The 23,416-nt window shown below is 47.5% G+C and overlaps 1 protein-coding gene across 1 annotated transcript in view; it reads left to right on the plus strand.

Annotated features, from left to right (window-relative positions):
- The window catches only part of UBE2H (ubiquitin conjugating enzyme E2 H), a 57,499-nt gene that overhangs the window by 25,500 nt on the left and 8,583 nt on the right, over nt 1–23,416 (plus strand). The window contains exons 2-6 of the mRNA XM_035126686.2: nt 5,521–5,597; nt 7,407–7,481; nt 19,368–19,407; nt 20,674–20,726; nt 21,515–21,643. Coding sequence (XP_034982577.1) covers nt 5,521–5,597; nt 7,407–7,481; nt 19,368–19,407; nt 20,674–20,726; nt 21,515–21,643 — 374 coding nt within the window. The remainder of the gene's footprint in view (nt 1–5,520; nt 5,598–7,406; nt 7,482–19,367; nt 19,408–20,673; nt 20,727–21,514; nt 21,644–23,416) is intronic.

The raw sequence follows: 23,416 nt of genomic DNA on the forward strand, positions 1-23,416 counted from the left end.
AGAGAATCACGTTGGCTCAGTCAGATAGTGCTGTGTGCAATCAGATTTGCCATTTTTGTATGTTGTGTTATTACCATGGTTGCCTGTGGACTGCTATGGGCACTTATGGAAAGACAGTTTATAAATAGAGAAGGAGAGCTTTGTATTGCCTTCATTGCCTCTGTGGTACAGTGTGGTGGAAGAGAGTAAAATGCAGTTTGCAGTAAGTTTTTGGTGTGTGTGTGTGTCAGTCAGAGAGAGAGAGAGAGAGAGTCATTCAGAGGCCCACACCCCTAGGAAGTCTGCTCATAGCCAGGACTTGGGTGGGGTCTGCCAAGGTAGTAGAATTTTTTTGCTGTATCAAACCTCTTTGTCAATGAAAGCTACTCTCTTCAGTGGGGAAGTGGCCATAGCTCATTGACACTTCACTTCACTTTGCATGCTGAGAATCCAGGAATCTCAGACAAATGAAAAGAGATTTGGTAGCAGGGCTAGGGGAGACTGCTGCCAGTAAAGGCTGGTGTGGCTATTAATATAATTCCACATAGATCACGGGTGGGAAACCTTTATGGCTCCACAGACTCAATCCTTAGCTTCCCTCCCTGCCCCCGTCTTTAGGGCTGCTATCACACCCACAGTTTGTACATGGCCCAAAGACTACTTGGGGGAGCCACATTATTGCTGCTGGTAGGACAGATGCCTTGGCTTCAGTGCCCAGCGCTGTGACTTGCTCTGCAATTTGCCACTGCCTGTCTGTCTCTCCACGGCCTCACCCGGTGCTCAGAAGTTTTTGATGACCCTGTGATCTGATCCAGCAAACCCAATGCATTTTCCTCAACTGCCTTGATTCCTGTGTTCTGCTCCAGTCGCCACATTTTGCAGAAATCAGTATTCTGCTAAAGGTTAAGATGGCACAACGTGGCACAGTTTCTGAGTTTTTTGGAGTTGGGCAGTCTGGAGCCAGTATGAACACACCTTGTATCGATTTGGACTATTGAGCCATCTTTCTAGCCCGCTTCTCTGACAGGCAGTGGCACTCTAGGGCCGTCAGCAAAATAAATAAATAAAAAATTCTCAGCTCTGCTGCCTGAGAACTTTTAAACTGGAGGTGCCACAGATGCATAGCTTAGGCACTCCCACTGAACTGTGGCTCCTCACCGAAGGTTGAGGCTTGTGCTGGCTCTGGCATGATGGAAATGGGATTTGAACCCATGGCTCCATGGATGCAAGCTTGCGGCAGCGACCCTAAATAAAGCACTGTGACATAGGAGCAAAGTGCTTAGTATAGGGTCTTGTGAGAACTAGGGCGAGGAGGCTTGTGCTTTCATTTTAAGTTATGAGTCAGTTTCATGGGGTTGTGTTCAAAATATGTTTGGGTACAGAGGTCCTTTGGGCACTAAGTACACATGCTGGGCTTTTGAGGGCTCTAGCTCCAGGAACATAGAGCAGGGCGCAGGGCTCCCCTGCTTTGTTGTTTAGTTGTTTAGTCGTGTCGGACTCTTCGTGACCCCGTGGACCAGAGCACGCCAGGCACTCCTGTCTTCCACTGCCTCCCGCAGTTTGGTCAGACTCGTGTTGGTAGCTTCGAGAACACTGTCCAACCATCTCCTCTGTCGTCCCCTTCTCCTTGTGCCCTCCATCTTTCCCAAATGCCCCTTTTGTTGCCTTTGCTTCAGCTCCTGGAAGCCAGCCTGTGTCAAGTCTTACAGCACTTCTGCGAAATGCACTTTTGCATTCTCTCTCCACTCCCCCCCCCCCCCCCGCCCTGGCCCAGCAAGAAAATAAAAAAGGGGAGGAATCATCTCAAAGAAACTGAAATCAGCAGCTGCCTTCTCTGAAAATAACACGTCTATTGTCTCATGGATTGCTTCAGATTTGGCATGATCTGTACTTTAGGAAAAGTCTCTTTCAACAGGTTATTTGAGGGCAAAGGAATTTCTTAGACTTGCGAGCTTAATTCTTCCTAGCTCAACTTAACTGCTGCTTTTTCCTGCAGACCCTCTGGGGGAGGGGGGGGAGCTGTGTACTTTTCTCTTTTTTTTCTTTGTGTGTTAAGGGCTCAGGTTGCCTGGGGGGGCGTCTCTGGGGATTTTGATAGGTCTCTGGTAGAAATCTCAGCAGGCGGTGAAGTGCATTTGCTGAACGTAATGTAGAAGTCATGTCTTGTAATCCGAAAAAGAGAACAATGTACACAGCAGCCTCATAGCGCTTTCATTGCTTTGAGCACCTTCCTCCTCGGCCCTCTTCTTTCTAGATCGGAGGAAGAATGACACAAGGCCTTTTCCTGCTCCCTCATCTAGCCGTTGCAAGGCTTTGTGGATGAAAATCCTATCTGAGCTGCATCTGCAAATGGTCGAGGAGCTGTGCAGAGTCGAGCCCAGATTGTAGACCTTGGTTGCATCTTGTGGTTTGTTGGGCTCGTGGTTTGTCTCACCCCAAGCGCATTGCAAGCTGTAACCATGGTTTGCCTTGCCATGCATCGTTTGTTAGGACGGAAAACCCTGAGCCTGGCTTCGCGTATACTGCTAAGCCGTACTGTGGCTTTATCTTCTTGTAGCGGTGCAGGAGTGGGCGAGGAGCGAAGCTTATAGGTTTTATTTTACAGACTCTGTTAAATAAACTGGCCACAGTTTTCTTACTGTGCTTGCTATTTGTGCTAAGCCTCAGTATGGCTTAGCGTCATGTGTAAACAAGGCCAGCCAGTAGCCAGTCCACGTATAGAGGTTCCCTGTTGATGGAAGTTGTGAGGTGACGAAAGCTCCCAGGGTGGAGCTGACGGAGTAGGAGAAAAAAGAGCTGTGAGTCGAGCAGGGGGCTTTTCCATCCTTTGGACCCCCTGGGAAATTCAATCAACCTGCTGCTCCTGGAACTGGGTGGGGAGAGGCTGCAGCTGAATGAGACACAGCTAAGGGGAGTCTGAGGAATTCTCATCCACCTTGGGCCTGCCTAGAAAAAAGCAAGTCTAGAGAGAGAGACTAGGGTGGCGGCCGCTGTTTCCACGACCTCTTCTTATTGTGAGACTTCTGTGGGTGAGCTGAGTGCTTGTTTGGACCCTGGGTGAGAACCTGGAGGCATAGAGGGAGGGTGCGTCAGAAGGAAAATGAATTGATACTAATTTATATACATTAGTAACTTGATATTAATGTAAAAAAATTATACGTGACTGTTTAGTTTTGTAATACTTAAGTTTTCTGTTGTCGCTTCGTTTTTTTGTACACTGCCTAGAGATATTTTTAATATATCATGTGGTATAGAAATTAAATAATCAGTCAGTCAATCAATAGCTATCATTAGTGCAATCAAAAGAGCTCTGGACTAGAAAACATCGTCTCCAAAGGCTGTAATATACCCCAATTGGCCAACCTGGGTCAGGATAAAAGGAAAGGACTGTCGTTTGAATGGTGATTCCAGCAATGATAGAAATGTAATATACTAGATATTTTGCAAGGGGTACTGTTCTTGGATGTCTATGTTCCTGCAGTGCATTGTAAATACGGACTTTGATCAAAACTGTAAAATGCTTCTGATTGAGGGCGGGGTGGGGTGGGTTAGTGCTTTGCTTCTCACTAGCAGTCCCTCATCTAACCCTCCTCTCAAAAAGAAAAAGAAAAATGAAGGGTTCGTTGGAACAACATGCCATGTGGCACAGAGGACTGCAGCTGCGGTAGGGGAATATCAGAGTTTCACGCATGCATGCATGCATGCATGAACACACGCATCCATGCATAAGTTTAGCTTCTACTCGCACAAGCATGTTTTGAGCCATAGTTATGACATCCGGCTTGAGGTTGTGCTGGGCCTGGTATCTCTTCCTCCTCCTCCTCCTCCTCCACAGCAGAGCGAAACTTTCCCAAGGTCAAGAGATGGTGGCTTACAATCTAGTCAGAATTCACCTGGAGTCTCTTCTTTGTTTCTCTTCCAAGAGCCGTACGTAGATCTTCTCCCGCCAGCAAATATTTGCACAGGCTTTTCTGCATCCTTCCGACGGCATCAGAATCCTGACTGCGTTATGTTCTGCAGACACATTTCTTGGAATAATACAGTATTTGGTAGAGGTGGTGTGGAGAGTTGGAACAGGGTTGGGTGGGAGAGTCTAGCAACGCCACAGAGGTATTTGCACCAAGGCTGCCTTGTACGAGCACTTCTCTCCTGAGTGGCTGAGGCAACCTAGTCAGATAGGCAGCATATAAATAAATTATCATTATTATTCTCTAAAGCTCTGAGATTGGAGGGGGGAGACTAAATCTGCACTCTGGTCAGTCTGTTGGTTTCTTTTGGGACATTTGACTTGTGTCTGAATTTCCACTTTCTCCAGATTTGAGTACAGTGGTCCCTCGACTTACGAATTTAATCCGTTCCGAATGCACATTCGTAGGTCGAAAAGTTTGTAAGTCGAAAAAAGCGGTTTCCCATACGAATGCATTGGAAACGGAAAAATTCGTAAGTCGAGTAAACCGCATCTAAAATTCGTAGGTCGAGAAAACCCCATCTAAACCACAACGGTTTTCCTTTCGGATGTAAAAAAAAAACGTAAGCGCGTGGCCATTTTTTTCCATTCGTAACTTGAAATTTCGTTAGTCGAGTACTTCGTAAGTCGAGGGACCACTGTATTGCTTTCTTAAGCAGACCAAATGAAAAAAAAGGGGGGGGGAGCCTGGATACACAACTTTGTTCTTGAAAGTTGCACATCCAGTTCCCTTTCTGGCAACATTCTACTCATGTAAAAAGACCAGGCAGGCCCCACAAATAACCCAGAGATGCATTTTGAATAAAAGGACACATTCTACTCATGTAAAAACATGCTGATTCCTGGACTTTCAGCGGGCCAGATTGAGAAGGTGATTGGGCCGGATCTGGCCCCCAGGCCTTAGTTTGCCTACCCATGGTTAAAACTGTGGGATTTGCTTGTACAGGCGACAGTGATGGCCAGCAACTTGGGATGGCTTTAAAAGAGGATTGGACAAATTCATAGAATCATAGAGTTGGAAGAGACCACAAGGGCCATCATGGAGAGGGCTAACAAGGGCTGCTAGCCATGATGGCTCGGCTCTGCCTCCACGATGGAGGCAGCAATGCTTCTGAATACCAGTTGCTGGAAATCACAGGAGGGGAGAGTTTCTCTTGTGCTTGCGAGTTTCCCACGGGCGTCTGGTTGGCCACTATGAAGGCAGAATTCTGGACTAGATGGGCCACTGGCCTGATCCACCAGGCTCCTCCGATCTTAAAGCTCCAGATACATTGATACAGAAATGAAGCCACTGCTAGAATCTGTAACCTGAAGTCATTTACAGGTTTCAAGCCTTTATATCCCGAACTGTGTTTCACCTGTGTTGTCTGGCAGGTACTTTGGGTCCGCTTAAACCACGGCAAACAGCCTCAGACGTATTTTGAATGCGCTTCATTTATGAGAGGATTATTTCAGATTTTGCTGGTAAAGGAATTCTAACAATCTGCTGTTCCTGGGGTGCCAGGGTTCTCGAGAGGCAGGTTTAATAAGCCTTGCGCACGTGACAAATGTTTCCTTGACTTGCGTGCATTTAGTATCGAAAGTAAACATGAAGTCACCATCCTAGGAGGACTCAACGAATTTGTAGTGAAGTTCTATGGACCACAAGGAAGTAAGTATGCAAACATTCCCCGCCCTTTGTGATACTTAAGGTGTTGTTTTTTAAGCACTCCCTACATAATTTCTTGATTTGCCAGGAAAGCGTACCACTGAGAAGAAAGGAAGGGGTATGGATGGTTTTTTGGTTTTTCCCCCTGTTTCTTTTTCACAAAAATGCCCATCCCCTGTGCCTCTCATGAAACATGTCCTGTCTTACTGTGAGGCTGGGGCTAACACTTTGGCATCTGCGGGTGCATTGGTGCCCTTCCAGACTTTGCCTGGCACCTACAAAAGCCTCTAGGTTCCCATGCTTCCAGCTCACTGCCCTGGTCACCATGAGGTGGCAAGGGTGGTTTACTCCCCACCACCTTGGAAAAGTACGCAGAAGCAGAAGCTGAAAGAGTTATCATACCTTTCCCCCACTTTTCAAAGCTCAGCCCAGCACTAGAGCTGTTGGATGGAAGGCCAAGAAGATGGTGGGGAAGGAAAGGAAACTGGGACTTAAGGTGGAAGAGGAAAAGGAAGCAGTTGAGGGAGGGAGAGAATATTGGATGAAAGAGAGAAGGGGCACCTGCACACACTTTGGACCAAGTAGAATGGATCCTCTTAAAATGGCATAACCCTCCCCCCCCCCCACACTGTCAGAGGGCCTGATGTGGCTACTCTAGAGTAACGACTCCAGCATAGTCTTTTTAGGCTTTTATTAAGTGCTGATTATTTACAGTGGTCAGAACGATCTATATACATGTTTAAGGTGAGGTGTCAGAACCTCCGAATGGCGATTGGCGCGTTTTCTTCCAGCAAAGAAGCTTTGGGAGACCCAACCTCTTCCCCCTACGTTTGCGACGCAATTCCGGAGTTGGGGGGATTGGCCTTCCCCCCGTGCTCCCATCTTCCTGTCCCACCTGGGGCATGGGCTCCGCAACCTTGCCTGAGCCTCGGACACCACTTCCTGACTCTCCGCTGGAGGCAGAGCTCTCCCTACTCTCTCCAGCGCTTGGGGATGGGCTGGAACTTAAGATGGGAGGGACTTCCCTGTATCCCTTGTCCCTCACACACACAGAGAGGTTCCCTGCTGCCACCTCCATCAAATCACAGGTCACCTCAATCTCCACTGACCAAACCATAAGAATCATGGATCTGGGGCACCGAAAATTATGGATTCTCATAAGTGACCCCCTCAAAAGCACCATCAAATTGTAGGTCACCTCTGCATATACGGTTCTGTTCTGTGCTCTGCTGGTGGTTTGGCTTTCACAATCCTAAATCAAAATCATGAGGATCCATGCTGTGGATCAATATTTTTATGATGCCAGCAAGCACCAGAACTGATCTTTATTGTGTAGTCCATCACTGTGAGCTTTCATTTGATGGTGAGTTTGGGGGGACGACCCTGTGTAAATGCGGAAAATCACAAGGCTCTGGATTAGGTTTTTACCCAGGCCCCTTGGAAAAGCCAAGTATGTGTGTGTGTGTGTGTGTGTGGCCATTAAATATGTTGTTGTTGTTTAGTCGTTTAGTTGTTTCCGACTCTTCGTGACCCCATGGACCAGAGCATGCCAGGCACTCCTGTATTTCACTGCCTCCCACAGTTTGGTCAAACTCATGTTGGTAGCTTCGAGAACATTAAATATAGGGTAGTCCAAAAAGCTGAAGGCACAATGCCATTGGGAAGGTCTCCTGCAAAAGCCCCATTGGAAACAAGTGGGTTCCCGTTCAGTCCTTTTATGTGCTTTGATGGTTAAGAATGCAAAGCATGCTTGAAGATGTTTCTTCAGTTTGTGTTTGTCCAGCTAACACCGTTTCCCTTCCCTGATTGCAGCACCGTATGAAGGTGGCGTGTGGAAAGTTAGAGTGGACCTTCCTGACAAATACCCCTTCAAATCCCCATCTATAGGTAACGGATTCAAATTTTTACCATTTTTCTTGCTTGTTTAACTCCTAGAGGAATTGCACAGTCTTTCCCAAATTATTGATAACACTCTGGCAACGTTGCTGTTGCTGTTGTTTAAGTAAAGAAGTGAGATAACAATGTCTGAACAATGGTCAGATGTTCCACAGCTTGGACTCACCCATCCAGGAGCTGAGAGATCGAACCTCGGGTCTCTAGACTACAAGCTTCATATATGAAGCTGATGTGCCCTTCTCTTTGATCTTCTCTCTGCACTCTTTCTACTCGCCTCTCTGCATTTGAGCATCACCAGGAAGCTCCAGACTAAGAATTCGAAGTGGTATTTAGCACTACTAGTCCCCACAACACACACACACACACACACACACACACCATCAGAACTGGGTGCAGGTGTGTTGACTGGTCCATGCGTCTGAGCAGGACATTCAGTCCATGTGCAGTCTGCACAGCTGGCTTTCTGCAGTGAACATGGCATCGTCCAGTGAGAGGGGAAAGCGCCTCTGTAGGCCTGAGAACTACAGTGGTACCTCTGGTTGCGAACAGGATCCGCTCCGGAGGCCCGTTCGCAACAAGAAAAGGCCGCATCCTGAAGCGCCGTGTCTGTGCACTTTGCAATTTGGCACTTCTGCACATGCGCAAAGTGTGATTTAGCGCTTCTGTGCATGCACACCGAACCCGGAAGTAACCATTCCAGGACTTCCAGGTTCAGCGCGTCCGTAACCTGAAAAGAAGTAACCCACAGCGGACGTAACATGAGATATGCCTGTAGAAGCTTGTATTTCTAGGAACCATGCATTTTTCTCCAAATGGATGCAGGAAATATCGTCGCCCTGACTAACCAGGCTCTCTTAAGTATTGCCAAAGTTGAAAGCTCAGTAGCTCTATGCTCACTGAGGATGAGGTTGCTTCCTTGCGGTAAATGATACAGGTGTTAAAAGTACTATATGGTGTTTGTCTCACTCTCCCCAAAGAGTGTTTATTCTTTCCTACAAAATTCTCTTCCTTATGACCAAAATAAGAGCCCATAGAATTCAGGGCAGGGCAGAGTGTGGTTGTTTCTCTCCAAACAGCCCCCCCATCACTTGGGAGAGAGCTTTCCTCCCTCCTCATTGGTGCCCCCCACTGCCAGACCTCCTGTATGAGTCACCAGCTCTTGCGTACTTGAGTGGGAGAAGGCAATAGGATGATATGTGGTTGCCACCTACAGGACAGGAGGGCACAACAGATTGGAAGCTACGGTAGGGGTGATCAAGCAGTGAGAAGGCTTACCCATACTCCCCGGATTTAAAGTAAAGGAGTTCATCTAAGGACACAGGCTAAATCTTCTCTTGGTCCACGGTGACACAGCTGCTGAGCATCAAGCCAGCTCTTCTCTACGAATTCTCACCCTGGGTTCTGTGTCTTGGTCGGTCCCATTAGAGCAGGCACCCCCAACCTGCGGCCCTCCAGGTGTTTTGGCCTACAACTCCCATGATCCCTAGGACCAGTGGCCAGGGGTGATGGGAAGTGTAGTCCAAAACATCTGGAGGGCCAAAGGTTGAGGATGCCTGCATTAGAGTATGACAGAGCACTGGGACTTGCTTTCATTGTTTTCTTAGCAGATGTAACTTTGAGTATCCTTTCCGAGGGTGGGACAAATCCATGTTTACAGTTTCCAGGCAACGGGTTTTGTTGCTAAACTTCAGTTTTAAAACACGAACTTGGAGGCAGCAGTGAATTACGGCAAAGCCTCGACATGCTTTTCCTGGAGTTTTGAAAAGGGAGATGCTAACTCAGCAGTGACTCGGCATTTCCACTTAAGGGCAGGATTATATGTCAACCCACAGAGGTGCTTATGAGGACTCTTCCATCTAAGGAACAGGAGAAGCTTGAGGGAGAAGCGGTGTGGAGACGTCATGAGTCTCTTAAAGATGCTTGGACAAGACAGGCGGCCTCCTCTTCCAGCCTTACATCCTGGTTTGAGTCAGCAGGCCGTGGCTGTTTTCATTACTTAAAATAGACCTTTGCCTAGTGTATCTGCATTCTATTTTCAGTGTGCTTTGCCTCTTCCCTAATTTGCTTTTCAAGTACTGTCAGCCCACTTAACACACAGTGTTCTCTAGGGCGGGCCCAGGCTTGTGTCCTCAGCCAACTCAAGTGTCGCCACTTGGGAGAAAAACCCACCTAGGGTGGAGCTGAGTTTGTGCAGTGTGTGACAAGCTAAGCTGGCCGCACACCTGCCTGTTAACAAGCCCAACGCTGCATTTGTCGAAGGGAAATGTGTACAGATGCCAGACTTTTAGTAGCACTCGGAACTAACCACTCAGGTAGATAGAATCATAGAATTGTAGAGTCAGAAGGGACCCCCAGGGGTCATCTAGTCCAACCCCCTGCAATGCAGAAATCTCAGCTAAAGCATCCATGACATCCAAACTCTGCTTAAAAACCTTCAAGGAAGGAGATTCTACCACCTCCCAAGGGAGTCCATTCCACTGTCAAACAGCTCTTACTGTCAGAAAGTTGTTCCTGATGTTGAGTCAGAATCTCCTTTCTTGTAACTTGAAGCCATTGGTTTGAGTCCTGCTCTCTGAAGCAGGAGAAAACAAGCTTGCTCCATCTTCCATGTGACAGTCCTTGGATATTTGAAGATAGCTTTCAGAGCTCCTCTCAGTCTCCTTTTTCCAGGCTAAATATCCCCAACTCCCTCAACTGCTCCTTGTTGGGCTTGGTTTCCAGACCCCTGATCATCCAGCTTGTCAACATCCTTCATAAATTGTGGCGCCCAGAAATGGACACAGTATTCCAGGTGTGGTCTGACCAAGGCATTATAGAGTGGGTCTATTACTTCCCTAGGGGTGCTGGTGGCGCTGTGGTCTAAACCACTGAGCCTTGGGCTTGCCGATCAAAAGGTTGGTGGTTCGAATCCCCACAACAGAGTGAGCTCCTGTTGCTTGGTCCCAGCTCCTGCCAACCTAGCAGTTCGAAAGCACGCCAAAAAGTGCAAGTAGATTAATAGGTACCGCTCCGGCAGGAAGGTAAACAGCAATTCCATGTGCTCTGGTGTCAGTGTTCCATTGCACCAGAAGCGGCTTAGTCATGCTGGCTACATGACCTGGAAAAACTGTCCGCAGAGCAGACAAACACCAGCTCCCTCGGCCTAAAAAGCGAGATGAGCGCCGGAACCCCAGAGTCGTTCGCGACTGGACCTAATGGTCAGGGGTCCCTTTACCTTTATTACTTCCCTTGATCTGAATGCTAGACTTCACTTAGAAACAAGCTGTGTGCATCTAAGCCTTGAAATATTTGGACTAGAATGAGGGCAACTTCTTCTTTTCCGTCAAATGTTTTCCATTTTGTATGCATGTAGCACTTTACAGGTGTGACTCTGCAGAATCTTGGGAATTTCCCACTCAGCTGTCCCCATCTCACATCCAACAGTTGTTGGCGCCTACTGCTCAGTATGTCTCACACATCTCCAGGAGACTAAAGGATGTCCCCAAGCCTTTAGCTCCTTCCTGACAGAACCTGCATCTCAGTATTCTTGCCACGTTCTTCCCAACAAACACAAATGGTGGTTCGGCAACCTAAATGGAGAGGTGACTCACATCGCTCTGTGGTAAGGGCAGCCTCACAGTTACTCTCCCTTGGAAATCCACTGTCTTTGGAATTGCTTCCCTACCAACTTTAGCAAACATGGGCTAGGGAACCAATTGATGTGTGTAACTGTCAGTTTGCTCTTTTTAGATCGGTTTTCAGGGGTCAGCAAACTTTTTCAGCAGGGCGCCATTGTCCCTCAGACCTTGTGGGGGGCTGGACTATTTTTTTTGGGGGGGGGGAATGAACAAATTCCTATGCCCCACAAATAACCCAGAGATGCATTTTAAATAAAAGGACACATTCTACTCATGTAAAAACATGCTGATTCCCGGACCGTCCGCGGGCAGGATTTAGAAGGCGATTGGGCTGGATCCGGGCCCTGGGCCTTAGTTTGCCTACCCATGGTTTAAGTACCGTACAGGAATTGCCCAAGGGAGAACATTCGTGGTTCACTTCCCTCTGCTGATCTTCCTGCTATTCCCTTGGTCTGGCTTTTTAAAGAACCTGTAGTCTTGGCTTTTCTTGCTTTCCAAAAACGTACCTGTAGAAGTAGCCAGATAAGAGCATCAAATACAAGTCTTAGTAAAATAGCAGTGGTGGAATGCAACCTTGTTCTTTAAGCAATCCAACTCTTATAGCGGCCTCCCTCCTCGCCCCCCCCCCTTCTGGCACCACCAGGGCAGCTGAAGGAACATCGTGCCCTGAGGGGGAAATCAAGACGATGCCTGCCATAGCAGCTTTTTCAAAACAAGTTGTCTTCTCCATTCCGTTGTAGCATTTTTAAGCAATTCTTACCATTGTAGTAGGACCCAGGTGGCGCTGTGGGCTAAACCACTGAGCCTAGGGCTTGCTGATCAGAAGGTCGGCGGTTCGAATCCCTGCAACGGGGTGAGCTCCCGTTGCTTGGTCCCAGCTCCTGCCAACCTAGCAGTTCGAAAGCACATCAAAATGCAAGTAGATAAATAGGAACCGCTACAGCGGGAAGGTAAACAGCGTTTCCATGTGCTGCTCTGGTTCGCCAGAAGTGGCTTTGTCATGCTGGCCACATGACCTGGAAGCTGTATGCCGGCTCCCTCGGCCAATAATGCGAGATGAGCGCGCAACCCCAGAGTCGGTCACGACTGGACCTAATGGTCAGGGGTCCCTTTACCTTTACCTTACCATTGTAGTAATCTTACGTAAACCTCAGCTTTGTGAGGTCTGCCTGAAAAGTGGTATATAAATACTCTAAACAGAATAAATAACAAGGAGGGAAGTCCTTCTAAGGGCTGGACTCAAGAACTACCGTAGGGTTCAGTCTTCTGTCCATGCCTGCTGGGGCTGATGGAAGCTGTAGTTCAGCAATATCTGGAATGCCAGAGGTTCCCCACACCTGCCGCAGATGGAATATTTTTCTTTCGAGCACCTAGAAATTTGATCCTGATACCTATGAATGTGGTTTTCGTTTTTCCATCTGCTATAGGGATAGGACTAAATATTAGATGCTGGGACCAAGCAGTTGCAAATATTTCTCTTGCCCTCATCTGTCACGTGTAATTAAGCTTTCCGAACAGCAGATTCCTAGTCCCTATGACCACAAAGATACTTAAAATGTGGGCAACAGGCAATGCCTACTTGAAATTGGAGAAGCCAAAGGGGGTTCTCAGTGGACTGGGGCTTCCATCTCCTTGCCCCTCCTAAAGACTGTTAAAGCCATGAAAGGTTATGGGAATAAGTTTTCTTTTAAGTGCAGATAGAAGATCATTCAGATAAGACAAAGTATGCACATTTTTTAAACCTTGCATATTGGCAGGGTTCAGTTTTCCTCAGTACAGATTTTACATTACCTTGATGATGTTGAACTTCCATCTTTCTTTAGAGTATATTGTCTGTTCCAATAGCAACGGCAGACTGAGGTAGAGGATTTGTGAGCCGCCTATAGCTGGTAGCTCACTCCTGGCACCATCAGTGCCCCTGCCAAATCTTTGCCCACCGAAATGGAGATTCTACAGTAAGGAGAGGCCGACTTCCAGCTGTGGCTCTCATAGCCATGGACAAGTCTGAAATGCTGGGCTTTGTTCAGAGGGCAACGCACGGGATCCTCAGCCTGCTAGGTAACAAGACACAGATCTGGCCAGAGTTACCTCGCTCAACTCATTCTGGGTTCCAGATTTAGCTTGAACCGAAACTTACTAGTTTGAGTGGGGGAGAGCGCCGAATGAAACCTCTGTCCTGCTAATATGGGGAACGCAAATTTCCTGCTCAGTCCTCGTTGAAATGAATGGGAGTCATGCAGTGCTATTCCTTGCACAGTTCCGGTTCATTTTAATGTGTGAGCAGCTCTGTGGGAAGCAGCAGAGCCCGTGTGGAAGCACCAAGAAGTAGCGCCCAGAGCAACAGCTGGCGCCGAAAGCCTGTGTTAAGAGAAGCTGCCAGAGGGCTCAGCTAAGTCAGAGAATAAGACAGTAAGGACAGCCTTGCTGAGTTTAGGCCAGTGACTCATCTACCGGTAGTACAGCATCCTAGAATTGTAGAGTTGGAAGAGACCACAAGGGCCATCCAGTCCAACCCCCTGCCGAGCAGGAAACACCATCAAAGCATTCTTGACATATGCCTGTCAAGCCTCTGCTTAAAGACCTCCAAAGAAGGAGACTCCACCACACTCCTTGGCAGCAAATTCCACTGCCGAACAGCTCTTACTGTCAGGAAGTTCTTTCTAATGTTTAGGTGGAATCTTCTTTCTTATAGTTTGAATCCATTGCTCCGTGTCCACTTCTCTAGAGCAGCAGAAAACAACCTTTCTCCCTCCTCTATATGACATCCTTTTATATATTTGAATGTCGTATCTTGTTCTCATAGCAGCCAACCAGATGCCCAAACAACACAAGCAGAAGCTGAGCACAACTGCACCCCTTCTATTTGTGATGCCGAGCAACTGGCGTTCAGAGGCTTCTTGCCACCCGCAGTGGTGGTAGAACATAGACCGTGGCTAGTAGATGTTAGGGGCGAGAGAGAGGAGCCAAGGACCTCCAGAGTGGCAGGCCAGGGAAGTGGTCCCAGGTGTGTTGCAGCCAAGAAGAGGAAGAGAGAGGTGGCAAAGAGGAGGAAGGATGCAGGATTCCTGTCGGAGGGTTTCATACGAGAAGGGAGGGGGACACCAAGCAGCGATGGCTGCAGGCAAGATTCAGTGCCTGAGGAGGAGAGGGCAAAAGCCATGGGAGGGTTATAGCAGGGATGAGGAGCCTCAAGACTACAACTCCCGTCGCCCTTGGCTATGCTTGCTGCTGTGGCTGGTGGGCTCTGGAGTCCTAACACTGAGTGGGGCTGCAGAGTGCCCAGCCCTGGTTGATGCCTATAAACCAGTGTTTCCCAAACTTGGGTTTCCAGCTATTTTTTGGACTTTTAGGGAAGCTTTTAATGTTTAATAGATCGTTGTATTTTAATGTCTTGTTGGAAGCCACCCAGAGTGGCTGGGGAGACCCGGCCAGGTGGGCGGGGTATAAATAATAAATTATTATTATTATTATTATCATCATCATCATCATCATCATCAACCCTAATGAGCAAAACTAGTGGTCAGGGATGATGGGAACTGTAGTCTGAAAACAGTCAGGTGCCCAAGATTGAGAAACGCTGCTATAAGTGGCGGGGTTGCCACCCTTCTTTGCAGAAAGGCAGGTGGTGACGCAGGGGCCTTGTGACGTGGAAGAACTTCCTTGGGGAATTGTGGCCCCCACGGCTCAGGTGTCTCCCCCTCCACCGCCTTCAATAGCGTGCCAAATTCATTGCCTGAAGCCATCGCCTCTTAACTGGCCTCCATGCAGGATTTCCTCTGGCTCCCGCCCGCGTTGCTGTCAGGACGGCTTGCCCTTCTGCAAGTTTGGCTTTGTGCCTCTCCTTGCACCTCACAGAGACTCGGCAGAGTCGCCTGCCTGCCTCCCAGAGGAGGCTGGTCCAGAGCCTCTCTCTCTCTCCCTCCATACGGATTCTATAAAAAGATCCTTTAATTTATTTTTCAAAAGAGCTCTGATAACGGAGGAGGTTGGGAGGCTGGTGGCTGGGGAAGAGGGACGGCATGAGGCTCTGTCTAGACTCCCTGAAACAGCCCGCGCTGCTCAGCACCTCATTAAGGGAGGCGCCACCAGCTTTTCAGCGAGGGAACCCAAGGTAATCGGGCAGAAAAAGGTGGCGGGTCTCCGTGGTGACGAGATGCTAATTGCTTCCAAGGCATTGCTGCTGCTAATTACTGTTTGTGCTGCAAATGCCTGTCATTGTGATGGGCAGCTTTTCACGTGGAGGTGTCCATCGAAGGGTTCTTTGGGAGTGCAGTGCACCTCTGCACAAATGCACATTCTCCCCCCCACCCCACCCCATACACACTTCACAGGTTCTGTGTGGGCGCAGATCCAGAATCAAGTTGGTGCTGGAGGGCTGGTTTTGCCCTTGGCACAACAGTCCCCTTGGCAGCCACCCCACGGAATTCCTGGGATGGAGGGCTGTCTTCCCTGATTGATCACAGCCCTTGAAGACTGAACCTTTTCCCCCTTGGTCACTCTGCGTAACGTCCTCAAGGAATTTATATCCCACCTTTTGACTTTAAAAGCTCTCAGTGTAGCTTACAGAACCAGATTCACATGACCCGATGGTTGACATAAACATCAAATTTTTAAAAGTGCCTTTCTGCTGCTTTTAAAATTTTATTTTTTTTGATGTAGGGGAGCAGGTTTGTAATAGGACACACTGTGAATTACCCCGTATAGAAAAGCATAGGAGTATGTTGTGTAAACTGTCGATTATGTGCTAAACCATGGCTCGGTGTTATGTGCGAATGGAGCCCAGCAACTTAACCATGGTTCATTGGCCGTGGTTAAAGATTTTTTATCCGCCAAGGTTTGTACTTGGATTACAAACCTTAGTTAACGATACTCATAGCGTATTGCAGAAGGCGGGGGAAATAGTTGCAGGTACAGAAGTCTGTTTGCTGGATACCCTGTCAGCCAGCAGCAGTGAGGGAAAATAGAAATATTTAATTGTAATATAGTGAATAATAATGAGACCTAGTAATACTGAAGCTGGAAGGCTGACCGATATGCCCACAAACTTTGGCTGACTGGCTAATAAAATAGTTATAATTGTGTGATCCCACCAGGCTTCACCACAACATCCAGCTTCTTTTTATTGTTTGTGGTTGGCAATTGGTGGTAATAATGGTTATAATACTGACGTCAGAAGGCTGGTTAATATGTCCACAAGATGTGGGTGGTCTGTTGTTCCTCATAATTATTATTTTCAATGAGAAGACGAGAAAACTCTGTGCCCTGCCTCCAGGCTGTTTTACTGCCAGCTGGTGGCTGGCCAGCAATTCTGTTTATTAATTTGTTTATTTCAACAATTTGTATACCACTCAATCAGTCTTCTCTAAGGGGTGTGCAGGAGACCTGATACACCAAGACTGAAAATGAACACTTGTTGTTGTTATTACTTACTAAATTTCTCTGTCGCCCTTCTTCCGAGGATCACATGGCAGTTTGCAATATAAAAACACAAAAAATACACATCATGTTAACAAGCAGTAACCTCCCTTGCCTCCCAGTTTAAAAGGCCATAGATTGTTTAATAAGCCAGAGGTCTGGGAGAAGAGGAATGTTTTTTGTAATGAAGGCACCAGGCGAGCCTCCCTGGGGTGAGCATTCTACGAAAATGAATTTTTAAAGCCTTTTTTATTTTATTTTTAAGTTTTGAATAAATGGCAGAAGTTCAACAGGGAGGGAGCCCTCAGTGTGACCTCAGCTAGAAGCGAGTTCCACAATACTACAATAATAAGTGCTTTTTTTCCATCTGGTGCATCTGAATTGGAGGGGGACTGCCAACAGTGGCAGTGGGCAGGTTTTGGGTGACCTCTGTAGTGCTGTAGAGCTTTTCCCCATAGGACTGGGTGTCAGCCCTTGTTGCTTGTAAGGCAGGAAATAAAAGAACCCAGTTCAGGGCTGGAAGGAAGTGGGTCTGATCCTGAAGCCCTGAGCACACCCTCGCCTCCAGCTGGCATTTGTACCCTGCTGTGCCAGTTCAAGAGTTTGTCACTCTTGTCATACGGTCAAAAAAAAAATGTTGGCCACCTTTCCGCCGAATTTGCTTCTCCAGTGCTCCTGCTGAGGCTGTCTCTTCTTCTTGATCCAAGTTTGGAATATGAGAAGCTTTCGGTTGATGGCTTGAGTTTTGCAAGGCTGCTAGCTTCCTTTAACTACAAACAGGCTCTTGCCTTGCAGCCGGAAGCTGGTGAATTGGAAATTGGGTGTGCCTTGCTGTGGAAGGGGCATGCTAGATTTCTGCCCGGGTAGTCTTCCACCTGTGATAATCTCTCAACATCCATGGGTGGGGTGGGGAGACAGAAACACTGTTTGGGGTGGAGGCAGCAGAAGATAATATGTGCAAGCAGAGCACCGGGTGGGCTGCTTGGATGCTCAAAGCAGGTCACAGGGCAGCTAGCCAGTACTCCTGATCATCTGATGAGGTTGTTGGAACATTAACGGCCGAGCTTGCTGTGCTTTTGGAATGGGCTGGCAAGAACGTGTCCAGCACTCCCGAAAAGTGTCTTCCTGCTTGTCAAGAGCACAAGGCAAAACACCAACATGATTCCACGCAAGGGTGTTATGTCCCTCACCCCGCTGGCATCTGTTCCGTTGCTTGCGAGTTGAAACTCTTTCTGTTCTGGATGGGGGAACGTCAAGCCAAAACAAAAAAAAACCCAGTGCAGAGAAGAACTTGACCTTGCGCTCCCAAGAGGAGCATGGCTCACCCAGTCAGCTGGACACTTGCCCCCCACTTGCCCATGGCAGTTGCGGGTCAGGCCGGGAAGTCCCAATTGCAAGGCCTTCAAGCAGTATCTGCTTGGCACTGGATCCTAGGTGACCAAGCAAAGGTGTAGGGAGCTGGTGTGCACATCCCACCTAAATAGTGACTCGAGTTGGACAGAGCTCAAGGGGCGAGCCAGTTGCAGGCCAAGCTGAATTGGGAGTTGGTAAAAGAGGATGAAGGACTGGAACGAAGACGTGGCAGGCAAGTCCTCTGCTCTTGAATGTTTACATTTCTTACAACGCTGCTTAAGCCTCCTCCTCCCATGTAAAGGGAGGTTACCAGCCTGTGGTGCTAGCTTCCTGCTGTTTTGCTCTCTGTTGCTATGTAAAGTTCCGCACCTGCCAAATGGCCTGGAATGTGGTGTATTTGGCAACGGCCCCTGTCTGATAACCCTCAGGCTATGGGTTCAAGGCGGACAAGAAGTTCTGAACCCCCAGGTGCTTTCCTGTGTCTGTGAGCCAGGAATTCTAGAGTTTGGCAGCAGCAGCGTCTGTGATTTGGAAGAGACGCTTAGGGTTGAGTTTTCCAAAAAACAGAGGAACAAATGCACCTTTCAGTGGCACAAGTGTTGAGTCTTGCGTGTTTTGACCCTGCCTGTCGGCTTGTTAAATCGGCATCAGATTAGCACAGAGCTATAGTCAATATGCAGCCCAGGAGAGTTAAGTTCATAGAGCAGGCCCACCTGTGTTCAGTCACTGGCTAATGGTTTTCATGGAAATGGGCACAGCTGCTGAGCCTGCAGCCATTTCTGGGCTTCAGACAGGGGCAGATACTAAGGTTCTGGGAAGCGCAAATCAGTGAATTGTGTCTCTCTTAATAAGCCTTGGGAACTCCCAACCATTGCATCTCAGCGTGATGCTTGTGTCTTAAGACACCCTTAGGCCCCACACAACACAACACATCTTAACCACAAGTGTTAAGATGGACTTCATGAGACGCAGTAAACATAATGCGGTGATTTCTGATTTCTTGAGTGCTTCTAGGCGGCGGTGGTGGCAGCTCCAAAGCCAGCCCTCATCTGCTTTGGTGGTGCTTGGCTGACAGTAGGTTTTGCTCAACTTCAAGTGGGAAGCTGTAGTTTTGGATTCCTCCGCCCTTCCTTTCCATGTCTGAATGACAGAATTCAGGAGCTGAGCAACACAGTGTGCTTTAGGGATCAGTGGCATTCCACCATAACAAAACTAGGGACATGTATGCCATTTTTTAGTTGTTCAGCGCAACGACATTCCTTAAAATATTTTCATTTAGCAAGCCTGTCCGGAAATGTAGATTTTGATTTGTTTTGATCTTTTTTTACAGTTAATTACTTTTAAGTGTTCTCAGCTTTTTTTATTGATCATTTTAATATTTCTTGTAAACCATTTAGAGGCTTCACTACAATCATATATAGGTTTTCTTAACGAAATAAAAGATAATGGTGATAAAGGTTGCTAACATCTCCTTTGTTTGTCTCCATTGCAGGATTCATGAATAAAATTTTCCATCCCAACATTGACGAAGCGTAAGTGATTGAAGATGTTTTGTACTAAACAAAATTATTTAGAGGGGAGGGGTGTCTCTTAACCTCAATGCATAGCTTCTTTTCTAATGCAGGAAGGGGAAGAGAATGGATATGTGATGAGTTTATTTATTTAAAAAGGTTGGAAAGATTGTGAAGACCAATTTATTCACCCTCTCTGTTGAGGATAAGGCAAGGGGCTTATGCAAGTTTTCAAATACCCTAACCCAGTAGAGAACCCTTTCCATTTTCTGTTCTCTACTGGGGAGCTCCTTAGTGTTTAAGAAGATTCTTGAGACTCAGTTTAGGGTGCCAGCATCAGGCAGGTTGCTCAGTCCGGGCACAGCTTTGGATAAACCCTGTGCCCTACAGGGTTAAACAGAAGATTAAAGCGCTATGGCTTAAAATGGTAACCCAAGTTCATATTGTCTGGATTTATCAGTCTGTGTGGATAGGCATTTGTATGTAATCCATGCAAACTGTGGCTTTGGGGGCCCTCTTGGTTAAGACTAGGTCAAATGCTCTAGCATACCTGTGGGCAGACTTCCAGCTTGCAGGATCAAAGTACACCAACTGGAGCTGGGGCAATAATAGCACATGCTCAGCCCTGGGACTTTTTTCAGTACCAGAAGTGAGCTGTCCTTTTACACAAAAATCTACTCCTGAATCTTCCTCCCTTCCTCCCTTCCTCCCTTCCTCCCTTCCTTCCTTCCTTCCTTCCTTCCTTCCTGATTTTTTACCTCCCCCCCAAAAAAAAACCTTTACAGATTTTTAACATAGACCATAAATTACTTTATCCATTGTCTTCCAATCCTCCCCTTCCATGGTTCCCATATTTACCCTTGAATGCTGCCTAATTTCACGTAAACTATTCAATACATCCATTTTAACCTATTTATCTTAATAATTAACACTGTTGCTCATATTTCAAATCCTGCGTCTTTCTTTTTCCTTTTCTTCTTGTCTGTCTGTCTGTCTGTCTGTCTGTCTGTCTGTCTCTCTCTCTCTCACACACACACACACCCCTTTCTGTGTCTCAGCGACTTAATTTAGGGGAAGTGAACTAGGTAAACCATTGGGTGCCATAAACCTTTCCAGTCCCCCAAAGGCCTTCCTGTAGATTCCAGTCTGCCTTTTTTGCCCGCTTCCACTTTCGTGAAACGTATTGGGTGTTAATAGGGAAGGGGAGATCTGGACTCATGTAGCCACTGTACCAGACCATCACTGCCTAACTGCGAATGGAAGTCAACCCTTGTTTGTCTCTTTCAGGTCAGGAACTGTATGTCTAGATGTAATTAATCAGACTTGGACAGCTCTCTATGGTGAGTTAAGAAGTCTATGGTGTCGGTGGTTTTGTACAATACAAGGGGTGGGTCCACGCGCACATATTTTAGCTTGCTGCCTGAGAGCGCAGTCTTGCACGGTCTTCACATGTGCTTTGAAGTGTGCAGATTGCAAGAGTCCCCCCTTGCAACGCTGGCACCCATTTTAGGAACTCTTTTAACCTTGAACATAGCACGCTCTAGAATTTGGCATCCCAGGGGTGAATGCTGTCAAGGGCGACGAAGATTACTTCAGTTACTTCTATAGTACCAAAAGGGAGTTAGCATATTCATTAAAATACATTAAAATGGTGTTAAACAAAACCAGCTGACATACAGACCTTCACAAGCGGTACTCCAGCAATAGGATAATTTAAGAAGAGCTGGCATTTACTTCCCCCACGTACCAAGTATGAGCAAATCCACACTCAGCCACGAAGCTCACTGGGTGGTGCCAGTCACCAACTCTCAGCCTAGCCTAACCTACCTCGCAGGGTTGTTGTGTGAGGATAATATGGAGACGCATGTATACCTCACTGAAGTCCTTAAAAGGAAGGTGGGAAATAATAGATTGATCAATGGATAAGATTAGCTAGCCGGCTGTCTGGGTGAGCAGGGCCATCGTACTGGTTCCATCTTACTGGAACGGTAAGTCCTGTGAGGTGGGGGCACAACCACTTTCGCCAAATAGATGTTGTCGTGGTAGTAGAGATAAAGGCAAATGGCTCTTTTGAAGGCCAGCTTCAGACGTTACATGTCAAATTCTTTTTTGTGTTGATAATTTTCAGATCTTACCAATATATTTGAGTCGTTCCTGCCCCAGTTGCTGGCCTATCCCAACCCCATAGACCCCCTCAATGGTGATGCGGCAGCCATGTACCTTCACCGACCAGAAGAATACAAACAGAAAATTAAAGGTAAGGGCTTTGGAAGCTCGAAAACGATTAGCAACCTGTCTTGGAACTCTTGTCGCAGGCAGCGTTTGGATCTGAAGAACTCGGCATCATCGTCTTGCTTACGTTGCGGCTTTGGCAAGCCAGTTGCTAACCTCACAGGTGAAGGCAAGCATCATCTAACTGAGGTGTCCATCTCACTTGGGAGAGGCCAGCCAGCCTTAAAAGGAAAGGCAGTGTGTGTGGGGGGGGGGATCACTAGGCCTTATTTTGGGGAAAGGAGGCTTGCTCAATTATGAAACAAGCAAAGCAGGGCAACAAGCTTCAGTTTGGTGAACCAGCGCCTAGTGTGGTGGATTTCTTGTGTAACCACACCACAGTGCTGTTTAAAGCAACTTTATTTGGTTGTAGCCAATAAATAAATTCAATTCAATAAACAAATTGCAGTGGCCGCTGGAGAACCCACAAAAGGGGAGATCCCAGTACACCTTCTTCCAGTGACTCCTGCAGCCCGGCTGGTGCCAAGCGCCTTGCTCTGCTTTCCTTTGGACCACATCAGTAAGGCTGGGGGGGGGGGGTCTTGTCATCTGGGCAGCCCAGGACCTCCACACACGCTGCCCAGGCTTGCTCCCGGGAGAGGTCACTTCAGTGCTGCTAATGCAATGGTTTGACTTCATCCCCAGAGGCACACTCCCTTGTCTCTCGAGACAGACAGATGCCAACAACAGACCTATAAATTGCACGGGCCTGTAGAAAGGCATTCCCTCACCTTAGCTTTGCACATGTGTAGGAATTAAGTCACAATCCCAGAGGCATAGTAGGTCTTGATTGAGCCAGTGTGGTGTAGTGGTTAAGAGCGGTAGACTCCTAATCTAGGGAACCAGGTTCGCGTCTCCGCTCCTCCACATGCAGCTGCTGGGTGACCTTGGGCTAGTCACACTTCTCTGAAGTCTCTCAGCCCCACTCACCTCACAGAGTGTTTGTTGTGGGGGAGGAGGGGAAAAGGAGATTGTTAGCCGCTTTGAGACTCCTTCGGGTAGTGATAAAGCGGGATATCAAATCCAAACTCTTCTTCTTCTGAATGCTCAGTTCAGTGCAAATAACAGGGAACCTGCTTTATATTAGGCTAGCTCAAGGCTGGGGTTTTCCCGCACAAACCTCCTTGACACATTCGTAATAGAGCATGAACAAGCAAATTCTTCCAAGGACTCCCTTTGATGGTTTTTACAAGTTGTAGGCTATCAAAAGTGTATGCTATAACTTCCACTACACTAGCTAGGGGAGAGAGAGAAGAATTGCCCCCAGCTCAAGGTGTGTGTAAGATTGGTGAGAGAAGGAACTAATGGACAGTTGTGTCCTTTTCCCAGCTTCACCACTGAGTATGCGCATCAAAATCAATCAGCCACTCCCCATGATCACTGCCACCATGAAAATATCCCTTGCTTTAGCTTTGCTATGCATTACATCGGCTGGTAGACCCGGGATGCCCTGCCACACCTTTCCCCACAACCCCCAGTTGCGTGACAGGCAGGCAGCTACAACTTGGGAGTTGCTCAGGCACTGACATGATGCAAAGAGCATTCTGGCGACAGCGGCGCTTAAAAATAGCCTCTGCGCCGATGCCTTGAGTTGCAGCAGCTCCTCTGCGCTGGGAGACAAGGTTCTGTAAATGCATAATTTATCTTGTCTTTCCTTTTTAACTGATGAAGCTGTAGAAAGTCTTTCTGGTGTAACCCTGGGGGAAGGACCACAAGGCCCCGTTGCCTTAGAGCAGGGATGTCCAACAGGTAGATCGTG

The sequence above is a fragment of the Zootoca vivipara genome, chromosome 10, assembly GCF_963506605.1.
Source record: "Zootoca vivipara chromosome 10, rZooViv1.1, whole genome shotgun sequence".
NCBI classification, from domain to species: domain Eukaryota; kingdom Metazoa; phylum Chordata; class Lepidosauria; order Squamata; family Lacertidae; genus Zootoca; species Zootoca vivipara.